The sequence below is a fragment of the Anser anser genome, assembly GCF_964211835.1.
Source record: "Anser anser genome assembly, chromosome: 3".
Taxonomy (NCBI): Eukaryota; Metazoa; Chordata; class Aves; order Anseriformes; family Anatidae; genus Anser; species Anser anser.
The window spans coordinates 81,263,052-81,284,241 of NC_139722.1; the positions used below are offsets into that span (position 1 = coordinate 81,263,052).

General features: G+C 40.8%; 1 protein-coding gene across 8 annotated transcripts in view; it reads right to left on the reverse strand.

Moving 5' to 3' along the window:
• Positions 1-20,524, reverse strand: part of NID1 (nidogen 1) — a 61,345-nt gene extending 40,821 nt beyond the window's left edge. For 7 of the 8 annotated variants that reach the window (XM_083828114.1, XM_083828109.1, XM_083828110.1 and 4 more), the window contains exons 1-12: positions 20,222-20,524; positions 15,759-16,058; positions 14,384-14,613; positions 13,354-13,778; positions 12,172-12,321; positions 10,663-10,914; positions 9,356-9,556; positions 7,498-7,743; positions 6,435-6,578; positions 4,776-4,904; positions 1,393-1,536; positions 525-647 (exon numbers count right to left, since the gene is read on the reverse strand). In XM_083828114.1, coding sequence (XP_083684240.1) covers positions 525-647; positions 1,393-1,536; positions 4,776-4,904; positions 6,435-6,578; positions 7,498-7,743; positions 9,356-9,556; positions 10,663-10,914; positions 12,172-12,321; positions 13,354-13,778; positions 14,384-14,613; positions 15,759-16,058; positions 20,222-20,464 — 2,587 coding nt within the window. In that variant the 5' untranslated portion in view covers positions 20,465-20,524. The remainder of the gene's footprint in view (positions 1-524; positions 648-1,392; positions 1,537-4,775; positions 4,905-6,434; positions 6,579-7,497; positions 7,744-9,355; positions 9,557-10,662; positions 10,915-12,171; positions 12,322-13,353; positions 13,779-14,383; positions 14,614-15,758; positions 16,059-20,221) is intronic. The other variant, XM_083828115.1, reaches the window with a different exon arrangement.
• Positions 20,525-21,190: the final 666 nt, after the last annotated feature.

Sequence of the window (21,190 nt, forward strand, 5' to 3'; positions counted from 1 at the left end):
AATAGAGAACAAACTGGGTAAGTACAGAAACATCTAAGAGAGCTAGAAACTGGAGTTAGTCTTTCTGGATTCTCACTGGCTATACTTGGAATGTAGGTATCTGGATCTCAGTGAATTCCAGATACGTTCGTCTCATCCTTCGCTTTTCTCCTGTAATGCTACATTTAGTTTACATTACCAACAGTTCCATGTTTTATGATACATGACTGCTGCATATGCAAAACAAAATCAATCTGTTGTCAAACCATCACATAAGGCAACTTCTAAAGATAGCATCATCTTTGGGCTGAGAACTGCTTGGGGTAGACAAACAAAACCTAAAACAGGATACTGAGCAGGAAAAGTGGTAATAGTCAAGATATAGACTTTGGCACAAACCTGATGCAATTCAGAACCTGAGAGACTTGAGAAAGAACGAAGTCCCCGGTGAGACAATTTGTTCTATAGAGAAGGCAAACTATCATATAACCTCCAGTTCTCCAATTATATTCCCTGTCCAACTTTCAAGAACTGTAAAATTTTACCTCCTAATACACACTGGAAACCATCCCCACGATAACCTGCCTTACACTGGCAGCTGAAGGACCCAGGAGTGTTGTAGCAGAAAGCATCAGGATGACAGCGGCCCTGTTGACATTCGTCTGTATCTGTAAAATAAAAGACCAGTCTTAGATAAACATACCTCATGATGAAAGATAGCTTACAAGTCAGAGTGAGGAATTAAAGTGCAAATCTGGCTTATTAGTTTCAGGCTTCTATTTTAGGACATAGGAGTAGAATTACAGACCTTTGGAAGAATACAGAAATGCAAAGAGGAAAAAAGCATGCATGTATTTTAGATTCTGCCTTCCAGGAAATCCCTCTACCATGCTACTCTGATGGGTAACTGGCACTGTTAATTCACACAGTATTTAATAGGTTTCTTTCTCCATGTTTCTCAAGGAAAAGACTTAAAAACAAAGCAAGAGAGGTAGGATTTGGCTAGCAAGGTTTACAAGATGTTTTTAGGTAAGGCTGCTCTCCCACTACACTCCAATTGACATGAAACACAGCATAACATTTTTGCAGATTCTGAATTCTGAGCACTATGTGATTCCCTCTTAGTAACATAAACCAATACAGTTCAAACAATTCCAGCAGATGAGGATCTCATCTCCTAACTGCAGCTGCCGCAAAAATTGGGGCTACCTCACCTCAGACTTTCTGTAGCACAAATATTGAAGAGTGAATTCAAAAGTGCAGGGAAAAAAGAACAAGAGCTTTCAGTGCTTGCCTGCAGGACTCAAACTACAAACTTTCCTATTTTAAATCAGAAGCAACTATAGGAGATTGCAGTGACCAGCCAAGTTGTGCAATAAAGTGTAAGAAAACACAACAAATGGTACTACCCACCCTCACAGGCACGCCCGTCTCCAGAGAAGCCAGGGAGGCACGTGCAGATGTAGGCAGAGCCACCAGTGTACACACACTGAGCACGCTGAGGAATGTCACAACCATGTGTGCCTGTCTGACAGTGGTTTACGGCATATTCAACAGCTGCAGGTTAGATGTACAAGAGAGTGAAAGTTTGAATTTTCTTCCACAAAGCTGAAGCTTGTAATACATTTGTAGAGAGAGAAGAACAGCTGTGAAAGCACAGAGAAGAGAAAGGAGACAAGGAAACTATGTTTTGCTCTGGGGGCTGCTGTTGTTTTCCCCCCAAGACCTTTCCTTTCGCTGATGTTAAACCTTACTAGCGTTTCATAAGCGACTTACTGTCTTCTAGCACCTCATAAATGCTTGTTGATTTAGAGCAGGGGAGAAAGGCTACCACAGCCACAGATCCTAATATCCATGCCAGTTTTGTTTATAAACTGGAAACCTCACTGAAGAAATGTAAGGCATCTCACAAAGGCACCTCACATGTTAGCTGAGTAGCCAGTTCACTGCGCTGGGAATTACTAGATATCCTGCTACACTAACCTAGCACTGACCCAGGGCTGTCATCACTTGGCTACGGATAGGAGCCGTGACTCATTCAATAAGAGATAAACACATTTGTCAACTATTGGAGAGATTTTGACCAACTGTGGCAGCTGGGACCAGTCCTGCAGCTTTCCACAGCTTTCTCAACGCTGGCAGCCGTGACTCTGAAGGTACTACACTGCTTTTTATACAAATCTATTCCAGGTAAGGCAGAGTTTCAGCAGCTCTTTCTTATGTCGAAGAAGAAGAAAAGAAACCAAGGTATTTAAAAAAGAAAGAGGCAAAATACTACAAAAATGTTGTATACATTTATATATGTGAAGTACACAAGTTCACAGCATGCGCATCTAGGAACAGACTTCCAGCTGCTGTAACAGGGTCCACTGAGGCTTTCTTTATGCAGTTCTTCCTAGGAACTTACAGGGGACCAGCACCAGACTCCACAATGCTCCTTTCATCGCAGTACACAGATGGAAACTACCACAGTACCGGCAGGGAAAAAAACACTAAAATATACCATCAAAGCCAGAACTGAAAACAGGCATTTTCTTCATTTCTCTGGAGAAGACGACACCACTGTTAGAATAATTTCTATCTGTTCTGCTTGATGAAGTAATCTATTTAGAATTAAGCATTTTAAATGCTTAAGTTCTAGAGCTGGAATTTCTAGGGAGTCCCCCAGTCCTCAGTGGGCTAATTGGAAGACAGGATTCACTTAAAACTCTCCTTAAGCTGTTTGCTGAGTCACACAGCTGGTATGAAAAAGCTGCAATTCCAGAAAAGCTGAGGCAGAGTGGGTAGCCCAGAGCAAGCCACACAAGCACAAAGAGGGTAGCTGTTGCATTTTCTGAGATTCAGGTTGTTCACAGGCTGTAAACCCATAGACGGGGAACAAGATTACCATGGCATTTATTTTCACTCTGTTGGGAAACTACGGATCATCTTCCGCCCCCTGCATCTTATGGATGCAAAGTTTCTTTTCGATTGAAGGAAGGGATCATGCTGAAGTCCTTCAAGCTAGGTAAGGAGCCACTTGGCACTTGTTACAAGCATGACACATCAATTTCATGGAAAAGCGGTAGAGTGAAACCAGCAAGGCCACGGCTGGAGAGAAGAACATCCTCCTTCAGGTCAAGGTGACTAAAGGGTAGTGGTGGTTATAATGGAAAGAATATAAAGCTGCGCTTCCATATCTGACCCCATCCTTTCCTGTGTTGTGGAAAAAGTTGCCTTTTTCCAACTGTTCTGCAAGAAAGGAATAGGCTCAGTGTACACTGAGTGGACATGAATGGTAATTCCTACTGGACAGAGGAATGGGGCTTGTGACTGGCTGGATGGCTGCACTCAGAGTTCTGGTCAACAGCTCCATGTCCAAGTGAAGATCGGTAATGAGCGGTGTTCCTCAGGGGTCGGTCTGGGGACTGGCACTGTTTAGTCTCTTTGTCAAAGACATGGTCAGCGGGAGCGAGTGCACCCTCAGCAAGTCACCCTCAGCAAGTTTGCTGATGACACCAAGCTGTGTGGTGCAGTCAGCATGCTGGAGGGAAGGGACCTGGACAGGCTTGAGAGTGGTGCTGTGAGTACCTCATGGAGTTCAACAAGGCCAAGCGCAAGGTCCTGCATCTGGACTGAGGCAATCCCAAGCACAAATACAGGCTTGGCAGAGAATGGATTGAGAGCAGCCCTGAGGAGAAGGACCTGGGGGTGCTGCTTGATGAGAAGCTTGACACGAGCCAGCAATGTGCGCTTACAGCCCTGAAAGCCAACCGTATCCTGGGCTGCATCAAAAGTAGCATGGCCAGCAGGTCGAGGGAAGCGATTCTCCCCCTCTGCTCTGCGCTCTCGAGACTCCACGTGGAGCCCTACATTCAGCTCTGGGGCCCCCCGCACAAGAAGGACATGAAAGCATTAGAACAAGTCCAGAGGAGACCAAGAAATCAAAGGGCTGGAGCGGCTGAAGCAACGAAGACAGGCTGAGGTAGCTGGGGTTGTTCAGCCTGGAGAAGAGAAGGCTCTGGTGAGACCTTACAGTGGCCTTCCAGTACCTAAAAAGAACCTGCAGGAAAACTGGGGAGGAACTCTTTGTTAGGGGGTGTAGTGATAGGACAAAGGGTAATGTTTTTTAAACTAAAAAAGGATAGATTTAGATTAGATAATAGGAAGAAATTCTTTACTGTGAGGGTCATGAGGCGCTAGAACAAGCTGCCTAGAGAAGTTGTGGATCAACACAACCAATGATAAGAGAACGTGTAGTTTTTTTTAACGATGCGATGGTTTGTCCCTTGATATCAGGTATGGAGACCAAAAAAAGACAAAGTTTACTGTCAATTAGCTTTGAAACAAAGAAACAAAACTTCAAATCCCCAAAAGCCAAGGGGTAAGACAACAGAAAATAATTTACAGCCATGGTGCAGAAAAGGCAGTACCTCATGTTGAGAGTGAGACACTGTGAAATAAAGACAAATTAGTAACTGCTCACTTCAATTTTTGTTCTTTTACAAATTGGAATTTTACTTCTATGTGAAATCTACAACTAAGACACAGTACAAAAAAGACAGAAGCATTCCATTATTTTTCCATTTGGAAACATTTTAATTGGGGAATTTTTATGAGATGGAAACAAAGTACTTCAGGCACCTTCTTCAGTTACCTAATGGATTGTAGTCACTAACTGTAGAACAAACCCCTAAATTCAATTCATGTTAGAAGCCAGCATATATCCTAGAAGGTGCGTTCTGTTTCTGTGAGACAAATCACAGCCTGAAAGCCAGTGTTTTAATCACGGTGTTTTTAAGAAATTTGAAACTCACCAACACAAGTCTGTCCATCTGCTGCAAACTGGTATCCATCTACACACTCACATCGGTACGTTCCTGGCTGGTTATTGCAAACTGCATTGCTGCCACATAGAGCTGGTTGCTCTGAACATTCATCAACATCTAGAATATTGTAAGGATTCCCGTTATTACAAATATGTATTTAATACTGATACCAAAACAAAAAAACAACAACAAAAAAAAACCTGCGCAACTGTTAAATAATAGCAGGCTTGAGTATTTAATCCACATCTTGGATAGACCATACCTCTTAGAAGGTACTGGTAACCTGAAAATCATTTTCAGGTAACTGTGGCCCCAGCTAAACTGCACAAAAACACAACCTGAAGAGATTCTATAGTGGAGTAGTAAGAGGAAGGCCAGGAAATCAGAGAAGGAGGAAACACTGTGAAAGAAAACACAGGCTACAAGGTGACCAGCAGCAGTGATGACTACTTGGCGAGCAGAACTTTAGGAAAGACTCCTTCTGTAGTTATCCATATATTAAAACCTAACGCATTAAAAAGAACTTGCACGTTATTCCTAAAGACAGTAAATGGCAAACAATTGATGTGCACTATTATGTTAAAATATGGATTGAACTAATACTGGGGATATAACCTTTACATTTGATCTAAAATACGTATTTTTGATCTTATATACCGTAACTAGTTTATATGGCAAAAGATTTAATTAACTCCAAAAGCTCACTGTTTACTTATATTAATATACATACACATAAAAGAGGTAGAGATCACAAGTTCAGAAGCTAAAGTGACCTAAGATTTTATTAAACTGTGCAGCCTAACAGTCACCAACTGAAGTTTAGTTCACCTTAAGAGCATGTCTGGAAAAAATCAAAATCTTAAAGTAAGCAGGAGGCCTCTCTGAAGTTTCTACTATGACCTGGGGCATGCAAAATAGATTGAAATATGAAAAAGAAGGAAACTTCGTACTGCAAAGCAATCTAGCTTTGTCAACCTAACAACACATTTCATTGACAAGAAGATAAATAAAGACATGGAGCTTTCAACTTTTTCAGTAGCTCTTACAAAGCATCTCGAAAAACTGTCAAATGTTACAAAAAGAAGATCTTAGGCAGAAGAAACACTGTACACAGCTAAGAAAAAATCTTCGCTGAAGAGCAAGACAAAGATAATGCATCTTCAAGCATTTCAACCCTGGATCCTAAAGACTTGGACAGAAGGAATTTTCAAAGCATACCTTAAAAAAGATTATTTCAGTGGGTTCCATGTACCTGTGCTCTGTATGCATGTTACACATGCAATTCCTCATTGCCCTCAAGAACTTTTAATTTAGTTGACTCATTTTAACCAGAATTTGCAGAACAGTACATTTCTCACAGCTAAGTTCCCACAAGTTTTATGAAAAGAGCAACTATGTAAGAAGCTTTCTAAGCTAAAAAAAACATACCCAGGTTTGACTCTCCAAGACAGTGAATTAATTAATCACTTAATTACAAAAACTTAATTAATCAGATTGTTCAGTTACCCCAGCATCCCTCTAACCTATTGTTCCCCAAACCAGCCTCTTAGGTCGATTCATTCTGACCCCTCAAACCAAGGGTCTATACGTCCCAAGCAAACCAAATTCTACGTTAGCTGTCATTTTGAAATGAAAATCTTCTGATACCATAACAAACGTTTCCATCTCCACGGAAGCCAATTGAACATTCACAGAAGAAACGATTTCCAGTTCCTGGACGACATATTGCATTGGTGTCACAATTATGGGTACCCGTGTAGCAAGGATTTCGGTTAATATCAGCAGAACCATCTGACAAGAAAGATCACATTCAGACATAAGAACTCTACCCAAATAATAAGACTCAGGTAAGGCCCAGAAGGAGTTTGCTTTTGGCATACATTAAACAACAAAAAAAAAAAGCATGTTTTGCACTAGAAAGGAGACTTGCAGGAGATATGCAGGACATGTAATCTCAAATGACAGTAACACCTGTATTCCTTGTAACTTCTGCAAAGGACTGTTGAGGTCTTTTTGTGTGTGTATTATTTTTTAAATGCTTCTTCCAGCCACTAGCCTAGACCCAAAGTGTGATTAACAGCTTGTTTTGTTCATTTAAATTTGCAGAACTTTATTTTTGGAACAAACAAAAGTGAGCATAGTCCTTTCTGTACTTATCTGGCATGCATTTTCAAAATTCTCCTTTGTTTTTTGTTTTTCTTCCTGATATTAGCACATACAAACTAGAACTGTTCTAGAAAGTACATTTCATAGGCTTCCTACCTCACAACTAACGTGCCTTGTTTCAAGATAACCTACGGAAACTATTGTTTTTTTAATGGTAGATCTTAATCCCCTCTTTTGCCCTTTACCCTGACAATACAAAAATATCATTAACAGAAGAACTACGTAGTAGCTACTAAGGAAAAATGACACATCCCATGTATCTAAGCAGCAATGGATTCAAGCTAGTATTTTGGGAGTATCTCAAGGAATTAGACACACACTCCACTGAATTTCAGAAGCAGATAATTACTTAAATATCATTCCCCAAGTAAAACACAAACTTTCAACAGTCCCATTTCTATTCTTAATTGATGAGCCCAGATCTGGCGACTAATGCAACTAATTTAATTCATTAATGCCCAGCTAATGCAGGCTAAAAGAACATAAAAGCATGCTTTTAATTACTCACAATAGAGGGAAAAAAAGATTTCTAATTCATACATACCGCTGATTGGGCCGATGGAATTACTCATAGCGTATCGCAGAATTTGCTCATCTCTGTTATACAGGACAAATACACTGTCCACTGAGAGCTGCTGAGTAGCAGAAGTAGCATGTAACGACTCATCATGAATGCATTCATCAAAGGAGATGGTCTGTCGCCACTGATAGGCACCTGTGTATGTGGAAGCAACCCCATCCCTTTCTGGCTCTGTCACTGTGTACTCTCGGGTGGATGAGGAAGTGATCACTGCAAAATGGCAACAAGAACATGGATCAGAACAGAAATCAAAAATGCTGCGCCCAATTAGCATCTGAACACATTCTCATGCAAAGGAATAGGTACTGGATGAGGTTTGTTCTGTTCTCAGTGCAGCATTCAGGGACAAGACACATAATTTGTCTTGACGTAATTAAAAATTGAAATTTACTTTGTGGGCTGCCAGGTAATGAAAAGAAAAATTAACTCGGGAAACTCAGAAGTTTCTTTAGATGAAACTGCATAATGGATCTGTAAGCCGAGAAGGAGAAGAGCCTCATCACCAGCACCAAACTACACCCACTTTAAGTTCATTGCCATCTACTGGTCTTGGATTTTGAGTCCTGAAGATGACATGTCTGAGAGCCCTTGTACTCTCCACAGCAGTTTTCCATATTGTGAAAAAATCTGACCATTATTCTTCAAAGCAGATCTAGGCTTGCAGATCCTCCCACCTACAGAAAGTTCCTTTGAATTCCACTAGTCTTCAAACGGACAGCAGTATATCAATCCATTTACAACAGTTGGCAAAAGCTGGGTTTCTGCTGTTTAAATAATGGTCCATCAGATATGCCATAGGACAGCGGAAGGACAGCTATTCGGTTGCTGGTAAATCAAACCCAGCCTGAAGGATGCCTCCTCCCAGGCAAAGCAGCAAGAGGGGCTCAGCACTGGATACCAAAGCCAGGCACCAGCAGACATAGCGCAGCGATGATGCAACTACACCACTTTCAGCTATCTCTAGCAATCAAAGCGTGCCAAGTACCATCAGAGCAAAGTGCTGTCTCTCTAATAATTAGATGCACTTGGGTTTAGGTACCATTTGCTGCTTCCCCTTTACTGCTCTTTTGATGGCGGGGTTGTCTGGCTGGAAGGAACATTACAACCTCGCTTTGTTTTTGCTGGGTTGAGACATCCATAATAAAGAAAGGATTATCCCATTGTAAATGGTGAAATGAATGGATCTCTTACCAAATCTCAGAGTCTTAGATCAGGAAGTAAGAGAAGTACTGAAGAGACAATGGAGAAAATTGCTAAGGGAATTAAGAGCATCCTAACTTTCTGGTCAGTTGTTTAAATTCAGCTCAAATAATACTGACCAATGCTTGTTACTAACAGAAGGCATGGTCATTGAAGTGCAGCTTAGCCCACACATACTGGTAAATTACTCGTTTGCATGGTCTCATTAGACAAGAACAAAGCCCATTTCATGACAACATTACTACAAATAGGTCTACAAATAGGTATACCAGTTTGGCTCCTACTGGAGAGCTGTGGACCCTACAAAAAGCTTTGCAATTTGTACGACTGTCATTGGCAGTATAAAAATAAGACCAATAAAAAATGGAACATCAGCACAAACAATAGTTGAAAGTTAAACTCGTTTTTTTTTCAATAAAAATATGAGAAATATTTGCATTGTCCCACTCAAAATCCACCTTCTTTTGGGACCCATTCCTAAGAGGCAAAAAGCAGCTTTCTGTAAATAAATGTCATAAGCACACCCTTTAAGAAGGTAATAAAATCATGTTTTTCAGGTTGTCTTACTCTCCACGATGAGAAATGTGCACTTGTATATCATTTCCTTCTTAAGAAAACTTACCAGAACTAGAAGTGTGATAGAGTTCAGTGTATGGTTCAATATGAACTGATGCACCAGAGGGGATCTCAGGTATTCTGCCCTCCATTTCTGTGCTGATAGTAAGGTGACCGTGCTCATCAATTCCACTGAATTTCTGCTTTATAACCAGCTTCTCATTGTTGCCAAGAAAAGTAACTTCTGTTTGCCGTGTAAACTCGCCACCTATAGAAACAGTATTAGTTAAACCACTTTGCACTGGTTTCTGAATCCTTCTATTCACCATAACCACTTGTACCAGATAATAAAAATAACTATTTTCTGCAAGCAAGCTTTGATGTGGCACAATTACTAATGTTTTGGGTCCCTACAGAAATAACTTCCAGAGGTATATTTATAACTGAAACTCTCACTTCATAAACACAGAACATGCTAAACTGCAAGTAATCCTGATGAAGCAGGGTTTGTTGTTTTTTTTTGTTTGTTTTTTTTTGTTTTTTTTTTAAAAAGGAGAATGAAAATCAACCAAACATGTTCAGACAAAACTAAAAATATTCAGTCTTATCCTATCAGTTAAAGTAGTATATGAGTTGTACATTTTAGAGAATATATCCATTAGGAATACAGTCAGTTAAAAATAAAATCCCACACATCTGTTTCTAAATCAAAACCAAGTGAAATGTATGTTGTAAATTCTGGAACAAACTTAAAGTACACAATATAAAAAAAAATCCCCAAATAATAAGTTAAGTTCATAGTGCAGGGCTGTAAAGGATAAAATTTAAAAAAGAAACACATGTTCTTCGAGAACAGATTGGACCTACAGCTTGAATTCATGTGCACAAACAAGTAGATAAGGCCCTGGACACTTATGAAAAGCTGTAATTGTGAGCTGGGGTTTCCTTCAAGTAAGTTAGCAAAATCATTTGCCTCTCATGTAGCATTTGCTTCCATTAAGAAATTTAGACCTTCGCTAGGTCAGATTTCCATTGTGTTTTGCTTCATTGGCACAATCAAGCAATTAATATATTATACTTCACATAGATGTAGGGGCAGTTTTTTTTTTTCTGCAGCTCTTTACTCTTAAGTACCAAAAATGAGATACTTTTTAATAATCTTTTTCTTGTACAGGAACTGGCCAATCCATTCTTCTCCAAGAGACTTACATGCTTGCGAACAAGTTGTAAAATAAAAAGCCCAATATCTAAACAATAAGTTTATAAAGCAATCAGCTTTCAGCTCAGAATAAATAGATTTTCATCCTATATTCCTTCTAGATACACATTTCTTAACTCAAGACGGAGGAATAAATATTTTAATTTAAAAGTTACCAGTAACGCTGAATCCATTTTTATATCCTTGCTGTTCCACAGCAAACATCCATCCTATTATACCTCCAATAGAGGCAAGAGGCAATAAAGAATACCCCAAGGTCTCCGGGATTGTGCTGATAGCAGTGTAGGCACGTCCTTGGTTCATCACAACGTAGGAGTGGAGATCAGTGTTCTCAAATGTAACTGGCACAGGGTTATTTCCTACAAAGATTCTTCCTTTGACTTTCCCATTGACTCTCTGAGGGGAACCTGGCAAATCAATGCAAGGCATCAGAAGAAAATGACAGTTCTCAAATACTCTGCAAGGAATGTGTTCAGAGCATGCACTATGTTCAAAGATGTTAGTGTCAAAATGAATGACAAACAAATGCTCACTGAATTCAAATGACAGGAAACTGCACAGAAGCAGTATGTCAGTTTGCTTACATGTGTATTGTCATTATACAGATTACTAAACAGCCAAAATTGCCGAAAGAGATGCCCTTTACCCTCATTAACAATTTTTCCTCCAAGGACAACTCCACAAACAGACTCTGCTGTTGCACTATCTCTGACAGTAAGAGGCACTTCACTTTTTCACTTGAATATGACACTTCATATCAATTTCTAGTGAAAGTAAATTTGCTCTTTCCATGCCACCCAGAAGGCTGACACCCGTAGGTTTTCAGAGTAATCTGACTACTGACCTTTAGAGAAAATTTGTTTTGAGACTGTTTTACAGAAGTAGTTACTTTGGTTTACTACTTTTATTCTGTATACAGTATCCTAAATACACTCAAATTTAAGTTGAATTACCATCAGATGCTTTTTTTTTTCTTCCCTCTGGAAAACTCAGATGTATGAACTGGAAGCTGAGCAGTAGGTTTTACTTTCTTGCCTTATACAACACAAAGTTTGCAGTCAGCTATTTCAGTTATTGACATGCATCTATACCCTGAGTCAAGTCACTATGAGGATTACAAGTGTGTACATAAGAAATTCCTTTATGGATCCTACACAGGAACAAAGTTTAAATGGGTATCTAACAAAAATCTGGCAGATTAGCCCCTTAGTAAAGGAGCTTAAGAATCAGACAAAGAGGAGCCATGCTCTTCACTTTGATGATCAGAGTTAATTTGTTCATCCCCTTTATACTGTCCATTTCTGGAGTGGGGATCAAATCAGGTTATGAAACTCTGGAACTTGACAGCTACTTCTAGCAATAACACTGGATGCTGTGCTATCTATTAAATTGTGTCAGTTACATAAGAAATTGCTAGAAAGTCATCTTAAAAATGCATAATTCATATACTTAACTATCTAAAATTATTTGCTCCATTTAGAAACAAACAAAAACACATTTTAGAAAGCATAGCTCACTTAAAATACCTTTTAAATTGTCTCTAGTGGTAAGCTTTTCAGGAAACATTTAACCACGTCTTTTTTTAACTTTTCAAAACAGGTCACCTCATTCAAGCATGCCACATGCAATTGCTTCATATGCACCCAATTTTCAAAAAAAGTTACCTTCTGCTACACATTGTCTGCCGTTTCCTTTGTAACCAGCAATACAACTGCAACAAAATCCATTGGGGTAATCTTTGCAAATAGCATGAACAGAGCACTGGTGGCGATTGTTAGCACAGGTCTGTTGGACATCTGTGTGGTAGCGGAACACTGCAGAAAGTAAGACCAGACACTTACTTTTTTTGTAATTACTATAGTATTCACATGCCCCTGGTTCAGTTTCAGAGCATCGCTACACTCATTTAATCAGGGGTTTTCTTCACATTTTGTCTTCAAGGAAAACAATCAATTATAATTCATTTTTTTTGCTAACGTTGGAATATGTAAGTAACAGTCCACTGTTTTCCAGAAAACATCAGGGTTTCACATGCTTAGTTCTACTGAATTCACTGGATCTACGCAGTTAAGCTGTCTTGGTGAAACTAAACACAATATTTTACCTGCCGTTGCTTCCAAACCAAAGGAAAATTGAACCTTTCCAACCTCAGAACAAAATATCAGTACAATACCTAGGAGCATGCACCACACACACACACTAATCCTAGTTGGTTGAACCTATTATTTCACAGAGAAATGCTCACATCTGCTTCTTGAAACAACATCTGGGTAGTCAGTCACACTGTTTTGAATTTTCTATAAACAACTCCTCAGAAGTTAGAATTGCAAATACTAGCCTTGTAAAACTTGAGCCAATATTTTTAGCCAATGATCTTTACAGCAGTCATTATTCCCAACCTTTATTAAATCACCTGTATTCAAGTAACACATCCAGGAAAGGAAAAAAAAACAACCAGGTTTCAATAGAACCCATCATAAGATCTTTACCAGGAACAGCTGCTTAATGAAGCTAATAAATTCAGATCATATCTTTAAAAACAGTCCTGGACAAAAAGACATGGAGAAATCAGTTCCATAAATTATGGGTCAACTTTAGGAATACCACTAGCCTTATGGGAAGCTTTCCTTAGGAGAGATTCCAGTTCCCCAGACACTGTAAACTTGCTCTCCTGTAAGCCTGACCACAGGATTAGTTCACTAGACTGGCAGGATGGGATTCTGAGGTGACATCCAGGGTTAACTGCCTCAACGAGCAATGCAAACTTCTTAAAAGTGCCCAGATCTTCTGAATCCTTTTACAGCCTATCCAACTTAGCAGGAACCAAGCTGTACAAAAGACCTTACCGATACCAGTTTCATCAAATTCTTCCACATCTATGACCTGGGGTTCCTGCGGTGGGAACTGCTGGGCCGGGAACTGGCGAGGTGGAGCTTTTGCTGTTGGAAAATCTTGATGACTGTAAAAAGACTCAGTTGAAGGTGTTCCTGTTATATCTTGGTATGAAGTTACCAAGTCTTCCGCAGCTAACTGAGGAACGCTATACGTCACGTGCTGATCCTCTTCTATACTGTCCATACTGCTGGTGACATACTGTTGTCTTATTTCAGTGGAGCCATAGTCTGACATAAATGGTTTTGAGGTCATCTCCTGGTCTTGTTCACTGGACTCTAGGCTCTCCAGAACATTGCTGATCTTGGCGGGCACAATACTGTCAGATGAGCTACCAATCTCAAACACCCAGACTCCTTTCTTCCCAGCATTGCTGCTTCTATCAAAGAGAAGTGTATGCCAAATCAGAATGGTCAAGTGCAAGTTGTGGTATTTTTATGCTACACAAAATGTAATACTTCACTAAGAAATATCAAGACAAACTGTTCGATTACATAATCAACATAGTACTACACAAGTACAGTTTATTCAGCTACAAAATTCCACTGACAATTTGGATAGCATTTTTTCACCACGTTCAGAGCTCTCTTCTTGACTCCAAAGAGGTGGAAACAGAAGGACGTATTTGAGTCACAAAGGTCTCGCTAACACTTGTTAGAACTTTCTAACCTACTCCCTTTCCTTCTTGTTCACTTTTTTTTAATCCCCCCAAAAAGACTGCCCATGAAAGAATATAAAGAGTTAGTCTTAAGTGGTCCTATCTTCAGAAGAGCTAAGTAAACAGAAGCTCCTAGCAGGGACAACAGAACTCTATGAACTTTTGAAAATTACACCAACGTCCTTATATTCTTCAAGAGAATGAATATTTATCCGTGGCAGACTTTGCGAATTTTTAAACGCAACTTATTTCTCATTGACTCATGCTACAATTAAGAAAAATGTGGAAATCCTGCAGGTTTTCTTGAGAAGTTTAAAAAAGCATACTTGTGCAAGTTTCTAATGCTGTCTTCATCATTAGCGATGATATTGTAGGATCCCGGCTTTTCCCAGAAGTAGTAGTTTGTGGAGGCTTGACTAAAGCCAACCATAGCAGGAATCTTCCCATCATCATTCTTGGAGTATGTACTATAGAACTGCAAACTGTCTTCTGGGTAAAGGAAAATAGCATAGGAACTGGAATCGGATGAGGCTAAAACAGCCTGGAATGTGTTTCTCTGTGGGGAAAAAAAATAAAACAGACAATAGAATGACTTTTTTCTTTTTAAACACAAAGTCAAAATCTGAATTTCCATAACACATAATGAATGCATCATGTATTACTAGGAAAAAAAATCAGTATTATGCAAACTTATGTTTTGCTCAGGCAGTTTTACATTTGGCATGCATAAATATTAAACAGAAAGAGGAAAGTTAAATCATTAAGGAAGTAGCCATCTCCTTAAAATAAAAGGCAATGGGCTAGACTAAATAAAAAGATGTAGAAAAGTGGCATGAGTATATTTGTAAACAGAATATTTAAAGAAGAGTTCAATTTGCATGTTGCTGCAAATGTCTGTTGCTGTGGGAACACTCCTACACACTGTAGGAACCGTCATTACAGTACCTCAGACATCAGCTGTTCATTGATATAACAGTGCAGAATCATTACCGTGAAAACAATGGTTGCGTCAAGCTAGGTGCAAGAAATTAATCTTTGACAAAAGAAGACCTGCTAAATTGTGGTAATGTTCTCAGCTTCATACATTGCCGAGCAGGCTCATCAATTAGGATAATTACAATGCATGAAGTTACAAACATCAGAAATCTTCACAAGATAGTACCTAACAGGACTTAAAAAGCAAAAAGAAAAGGGAAATGGATTGCAAATAATACAAAAAGTAACCTCTAACTGCTTCTTCATTCAATACTTGCTACAAAGTATGGGCTTTTTGTTAATGCAAGGTCAACTCTCTGAACTGGATTCACAGTCTGAAGTTCTTATTAGTCCTTATCAGATTTTAGATAGTTTGATATCAAATTGACTTAGTAGTCTTGAACAATTCAAGCCAAATGGATTGTATTCCACAGCTGGAGGGCAGGACATGTACAACTATTTCAGTTATTATCGCATCACACTTAACATTTGGTATGGGAATGTCAGGGAATAGAAAGAAATCAGCTACTAAGGTTCAAGCATTTTTCTCTGAATGAATAACACTAAAATTAAAAAATCTGGTAAAAATTGTGCAAACTCCTCCTTTGCTACAGCCTTTTCAACACAAGAACGCAAGGAATTCAAGCCTTCAAAACAACAGGTTACGGTGTTACACATCAACTGAACGTGTGTCCAACTTGTCTCAAAGCTCTGATTAACATTCACCTTTTCTTCCAAAGTAGGATCTTCTCCAGGTCCCTGGTAAGGAGCCACAAGCTTCCAGGTAACAATAACAACACTGCTGGGTTCGAAAGTGGTCTCAGGAAACCCCCTTTTGATGTAGTCTGATGCAAGTTTCAAGACCTCTGAGGATGAATCTTCTCTGTAATACACATTTCCACGTCCATCTGTTGTATCCAGATCAGCCATAAAGGGAGCAATAGCCCCAAAACTGACAGGGAATTGACCAAGATATTTTTCCTCATTTGAGGGTTCATTCACTGCGATAATCCCATTAGTGGCAACCTAATAAAAAGTAGAAATTGTAAGGTGAATACTGTTCATATGCCTGTCTCCCACACTTATGTGCTCTAGATCACAATATTTTCATTGCATTTCTAAAAGAAATTGAGTCAGAAGTCAGCCTCGTATTTGTAAAGCAATGAAATTTTGCAAGCTTCCTTTTCAAGAAACAGGTGTACTTTACAGATTGACCGACCTTTTTCCCCTAGAAAAAAGGGATTTTAGCCATTTACATTTCAGATCCTTATTGCCTCTTCTAACAGACATCCACATCCAGCACATTTCACAAGTTCCCAAGTCTTTCTCAGACCAAGACCCAATGCAACCCCATTGCGAGCCTGTCACGCGTTGTGCGCAGACTCTCACTGACGACCAAAAGCTCGTCTCCTTTTTAGCTGTCACTCTTGCAGAGCAGCTTTACAACAGCATTACCAGGGATGATAAAGATGAAGCCAACTGTTACGTTTTTGTTAAGCAGTGAGCTAGACTCTTACCTGGATGCATATCTACTAGGTCAGTGAGAGGTAGCTGGTCAGTGAGCTGATGACTTGCAGGCAACCACCTCTGCCTCTGGCCATGTTTCCAGAGGTGTATGGCACTGTGTGAATCAGCCACGAATTTCCAAGTGCTTGACTCCCCAGCAAGAGGGCACGCCAGACTGCCTGCAGGCAGCCAGGCACTTCCAAGCCCACAGCTGCTGGCACGCATGCCAATGGCTCACAAAGGGGCAGAGGTCCCAAAACTGGCATCACGAGCCATGAAACTACACCAGCTGCCTCTCAAACCTTTATCTTGCTTGCAGGGACTCCTACGTGTCCAAGAAGAACAAGCCACCACTGGGTCTCCTCACATGGTCAAGACATACACAGCACTACACAATCTTTGTGACCAGACCCAGACCTCAGGGCCATCTAGCCCAGCAGGCTGTGCCCCCCGCTGTACCTGCATTACAATACCTTTGGGTTCAGCAGAACACAAAGCACGCTCTTCTCCAGCCAGCCTCTGTCCACGTGCAGCTCAAGGGATTCCCTGTGGTTAGACTGTTTACTCATCCTCAGTGGATCTCCTTCAAGTATTTGTTAAGTCTTCCTTTCGACATCTCTAAACTTTATCCATACACAAAATCCTTTAAAAAGCAATCCCTGACTCATACCCTGAGGTCTCTCCTGTTTTTGTTTGTTTTCAGTCTGGCTGCCCACTTCATTTTATGGTCCCTAGTTTTTGTATGGGGACATATGGTCAAATCCTACCCAATCTCTCCCCTAGTTTAATTTCTCCTCCAGAATGAAGACCCCTAGCCTAATCTGCTTGCTAAGACATTTTTGCAAGGAGACACACTCCATCTTTAAAGTACGAATTTAGAGTCGAGTCAAAGAATTTCTCTTCCCTCTTGCTTATGGCTTTTGCACACAAGTGTTCCTACTCCCTCTCTAAATCATCTTGTGAGAGATGACTTGTATTCAAAATATTTCAAACAAATTCCATGCTCTTCGTCAGATTGGGTGTGTGCAAACTTTAAGCCTGCCTGGTCCCCCATGTATGGCAGAGATTAAAATACCAACGTGAGAAAATACGATCAGAACTAGGTAATATTACAGAACAAATTAGTGGGTAGAAGAAATGACCTAACATTTGGTCTTTCCCTTGTCATCCATTGGGGGATATGCATCTGACTACTCATTTTATATCTTCCTAAGACTTAAATGCAACAAGTAATTTAATTAAGGGGATGCAGAAATGCCAGCCATTTTCATTCTATGTTTATAGTTTATAAATGAGATGGTTCAGTTATAAATGTTCAGGGACTGTTTGGTTGCTAGTACTCTATCACCAAGAAAACATTTGCAAGCTATTAAGTGAAAATAAATACACCAGCTGAGCATTTTGTGAAGAGATTTTAGTGTAGAGAAAGAACATCCATCGTTACTAAAAATGCTTTTCGTTTTCAGATTTAACGATACAGTTACATCTACACAGATAGCAAGTATCATGATTTAACTTTACCCTGTTCCTTTTAATCTCACACTGACAGCTTAAAGTATAAATCCCAAAATACAGAGAAGTAACTCAGAGTAAGCACTGGGTTTCATTAAAGCATCGTTCCTGTCAAATGGGAAAGGAAAAGAAGAAAAGCATCAGGTGGGCGTTGTCTAAAGACCAGCTGTACTGTACATCTTTCCTTTTAGGGTATAATTCTATTTAAATTGACAGGAACTAACACGGATGTATTTTTAGCATGTCCAACTTCTGGATTACACACATAGCTAACATACATTCATAGTCTGTCACAGAACAAATCACACACACTCTGTTATGGTCCTAACTTGAAAAACTAAGTGAGGAGAAGGAGCTAAAAAGTAACTAAGTACTTCTACTGACAGAAAAAAAATATAATACAAAAAAAGTTTCAGGCAAATGAAGTATTTTTTTTCCCTGGCCAGTTGCCAGGCATTTTAAGGACATGAATATTTCTGAAGAAAAAAAGAGTTTAACAATCGAATTTATTTGTATAACAAAGTGCCTGTAGACCTACAACATCACAGCTTTCTAATATAAAGATGAAAGATTATTAATTTAGTAAGTTAATAAAATTACCCAGTTACATCGTGCCAATCTTGAGTTAACGGACTCTGATTCTTCCCCCAGAGGAAGATATCTCCACTCCTCTAGCTTTTCCACATCAATGAGCTCTAGTGTAAACTGAAAAAGTCTTCATAGAAGTGTGTCACTAAAACAAATAGATCAGTATGGGCTACTGACAGGATCCAATGTTATAAACCTGGCACAGGAAAACACTTTATTCTCCTTGAATATGTCTTCTGAAGATTATTGTATGTGAAAATCTAATGTTTCAATTTGTATTGAGTAAAAGTTCTCTCTCCTGGCTATGAAAAGAAAAAGTTTTGTTGCTAGGGATTTTATGACAAGTTGATAATAAAGACTCATTCCTCACAAGTCCTTGCCTTCCCATTTGTATGTAGACCTGATTCAAACAACTCAGCTTCCCAGTGACTGGAAAAATAGAGAAAAACCCACATGAATTTTCAACTGATTGATGATGAAACTTGCAAAAATCATGTGCTCAAAAATTAGGATAAGCTTATCACATACATTTATAAACTTGGTAATATTTACTATCCGCTAGAAATATCTGAGTAAATTCTGCTTACCAAATAACATCATAAAGCTTGTAAGTACTCACTGCCAATATGCAAAATTGGGTACCGCGTGAAGGTGCATTTAAGACTGCTCAGTACATTCCTTTAACGCGTATACTTCTTCTTTCCCGACTCCCATACACTTTGTGCCATGCTTCTGTTTCACAATACTTGTGACAGATTAAATGCAACACAAAAGCCTCTTGGTATTAGGTAGACCGATATAAAATACCATTCATTACCAGACTTGGCCAATCCGAGAATTGCCTTTCCTCACTAACCGGGCTGAAGGAGCCCTAGGATTGATTCTGGAAGTGCCTCTACATTGTCCCAGACCAGAACTAGCCCTGAAATCACTGTGGTTTTATGGCACGGGCCAGTAACGAGAGCATTAAGCTAGAGAAGCCTCGTGGTGCTACCCAACCTACCGTCCCCTTCTGTCCCTTATCGGGCACGTTCCTCGCTATCTCGCCCCTCAGCGACTGGACACACAGCCCGGCTCTGTCTGTGCCTCTCAAAGGGCAGTTCTGACTTGGGCTGGCTAATCAGTGACCAAGCGCGAGAAGCCAAGACAATGCCCGAAAGGCTCCAACTGACGGCTGGGCTCCTCTTCCTACCAGTGAATTATCTCTCCCTGCCTCTTCACAACGCCCACTTTCTCACGTAGGCATCCCTCGGTATTTTGGGTTTCTGACGTGATTTCGGGACTTATCTAGGTAGGGACAGTGCGGGCAACGAGCAGGAGCACGGCTTCGGCGGTGCCGCGATCCGGCGTTCCCCGGCGCGGGGGAACTACACGCTTCGCACGCCTACAGCCGCAGCCCGGAAGGCATGACAGGGTGCGAAGCTTTCCCAGCATCTCCGCGAAAAACCGCCCCAGCAGCCAACCCTCAGCCTCACGGCGTTACAGCGCGTTAATCCCTCTGCCCAGCGGGCCGGGTTTCAACCTTAGAAATCTAAAACCCGCCGCTGCCCCGCCGCAGGGCTCTCCCAAAAGCCCGCACTCACGTGTAGGGAGGGCACGGCCGTCCCGTAGAAGCGCAGCGCCCTGCTCAGCTCCAGCGCCGCCGAGCGCGAATCGTCGCCGTGCTCCAGCGCCGCGTCGCCGTGCCCCGGGCCGTGAGGCAGCAGCAGCGGCTCGGGATGGGGCTGGGGCTGCAGCGCCGGGGCGGGAAGGAGCGGGCCGGGGAGCGCCATGGCAGCGGCCAGGGCCAGCAGCGCCCAGGGCGGGCAGCGCGGCGCGGCGCCCATGGCTGGCGGCTCCCGGGGAGGCGGCGGTGGCGCGGCCCCGCCGCTATAAGCGCGGGCGGGCGGGGGGCGGGGGGCGGGGAGCGGGCTGAGGCGGGGAGCCGCCGAGAAGTTGTGTGAGGGGGGGAACGGGGGAAGCCCTGCGTGAAGGGAGCTCGACGCCGGGTGGTTATCGGCAGGGACAAATAATAATAATAATAAAGAAATACGCCCAAACGTCTATTGTAGAGTACATCTGTCAACGCTAGAGCGTCACCGACTGTAAAGCAAAACTCACGGAGCAGCCTGAAAACGGAACTTCACTGATGGTGAGGTGCATAGAAATCTGTATACAGAGCAGCCCCTGACTACATCTTCCTACTTCACAGCCTAGTCCTGCCACCAAGAAACACCCAGAATCAGCTGAAGAATGGATAAATTTCATATTCTTTCCTAAAGTTTCCAAGCAAAGACATTTCTAGAGAACACCAGTGTTTTAAATCTTTAATTAAATCTTTAAATCTTCAAATTAAATCTTTAATCCTTAATTCAAATTAAATCATTTCAATTAAATTTTTAATCATTAATTCAAATTAAATCTTTAAATCATTAAATCTTGTCCAGAGAAGTGTATGCCGTGATATTTCCCCAGAATGCCGACAGCAGAGAATCGCCTGAGGGGAAGCAGCTGAAACCCTACTCACATGCTTTTTACATGACTTCTTACTTGCCTTTAAACACCCGCTCCTT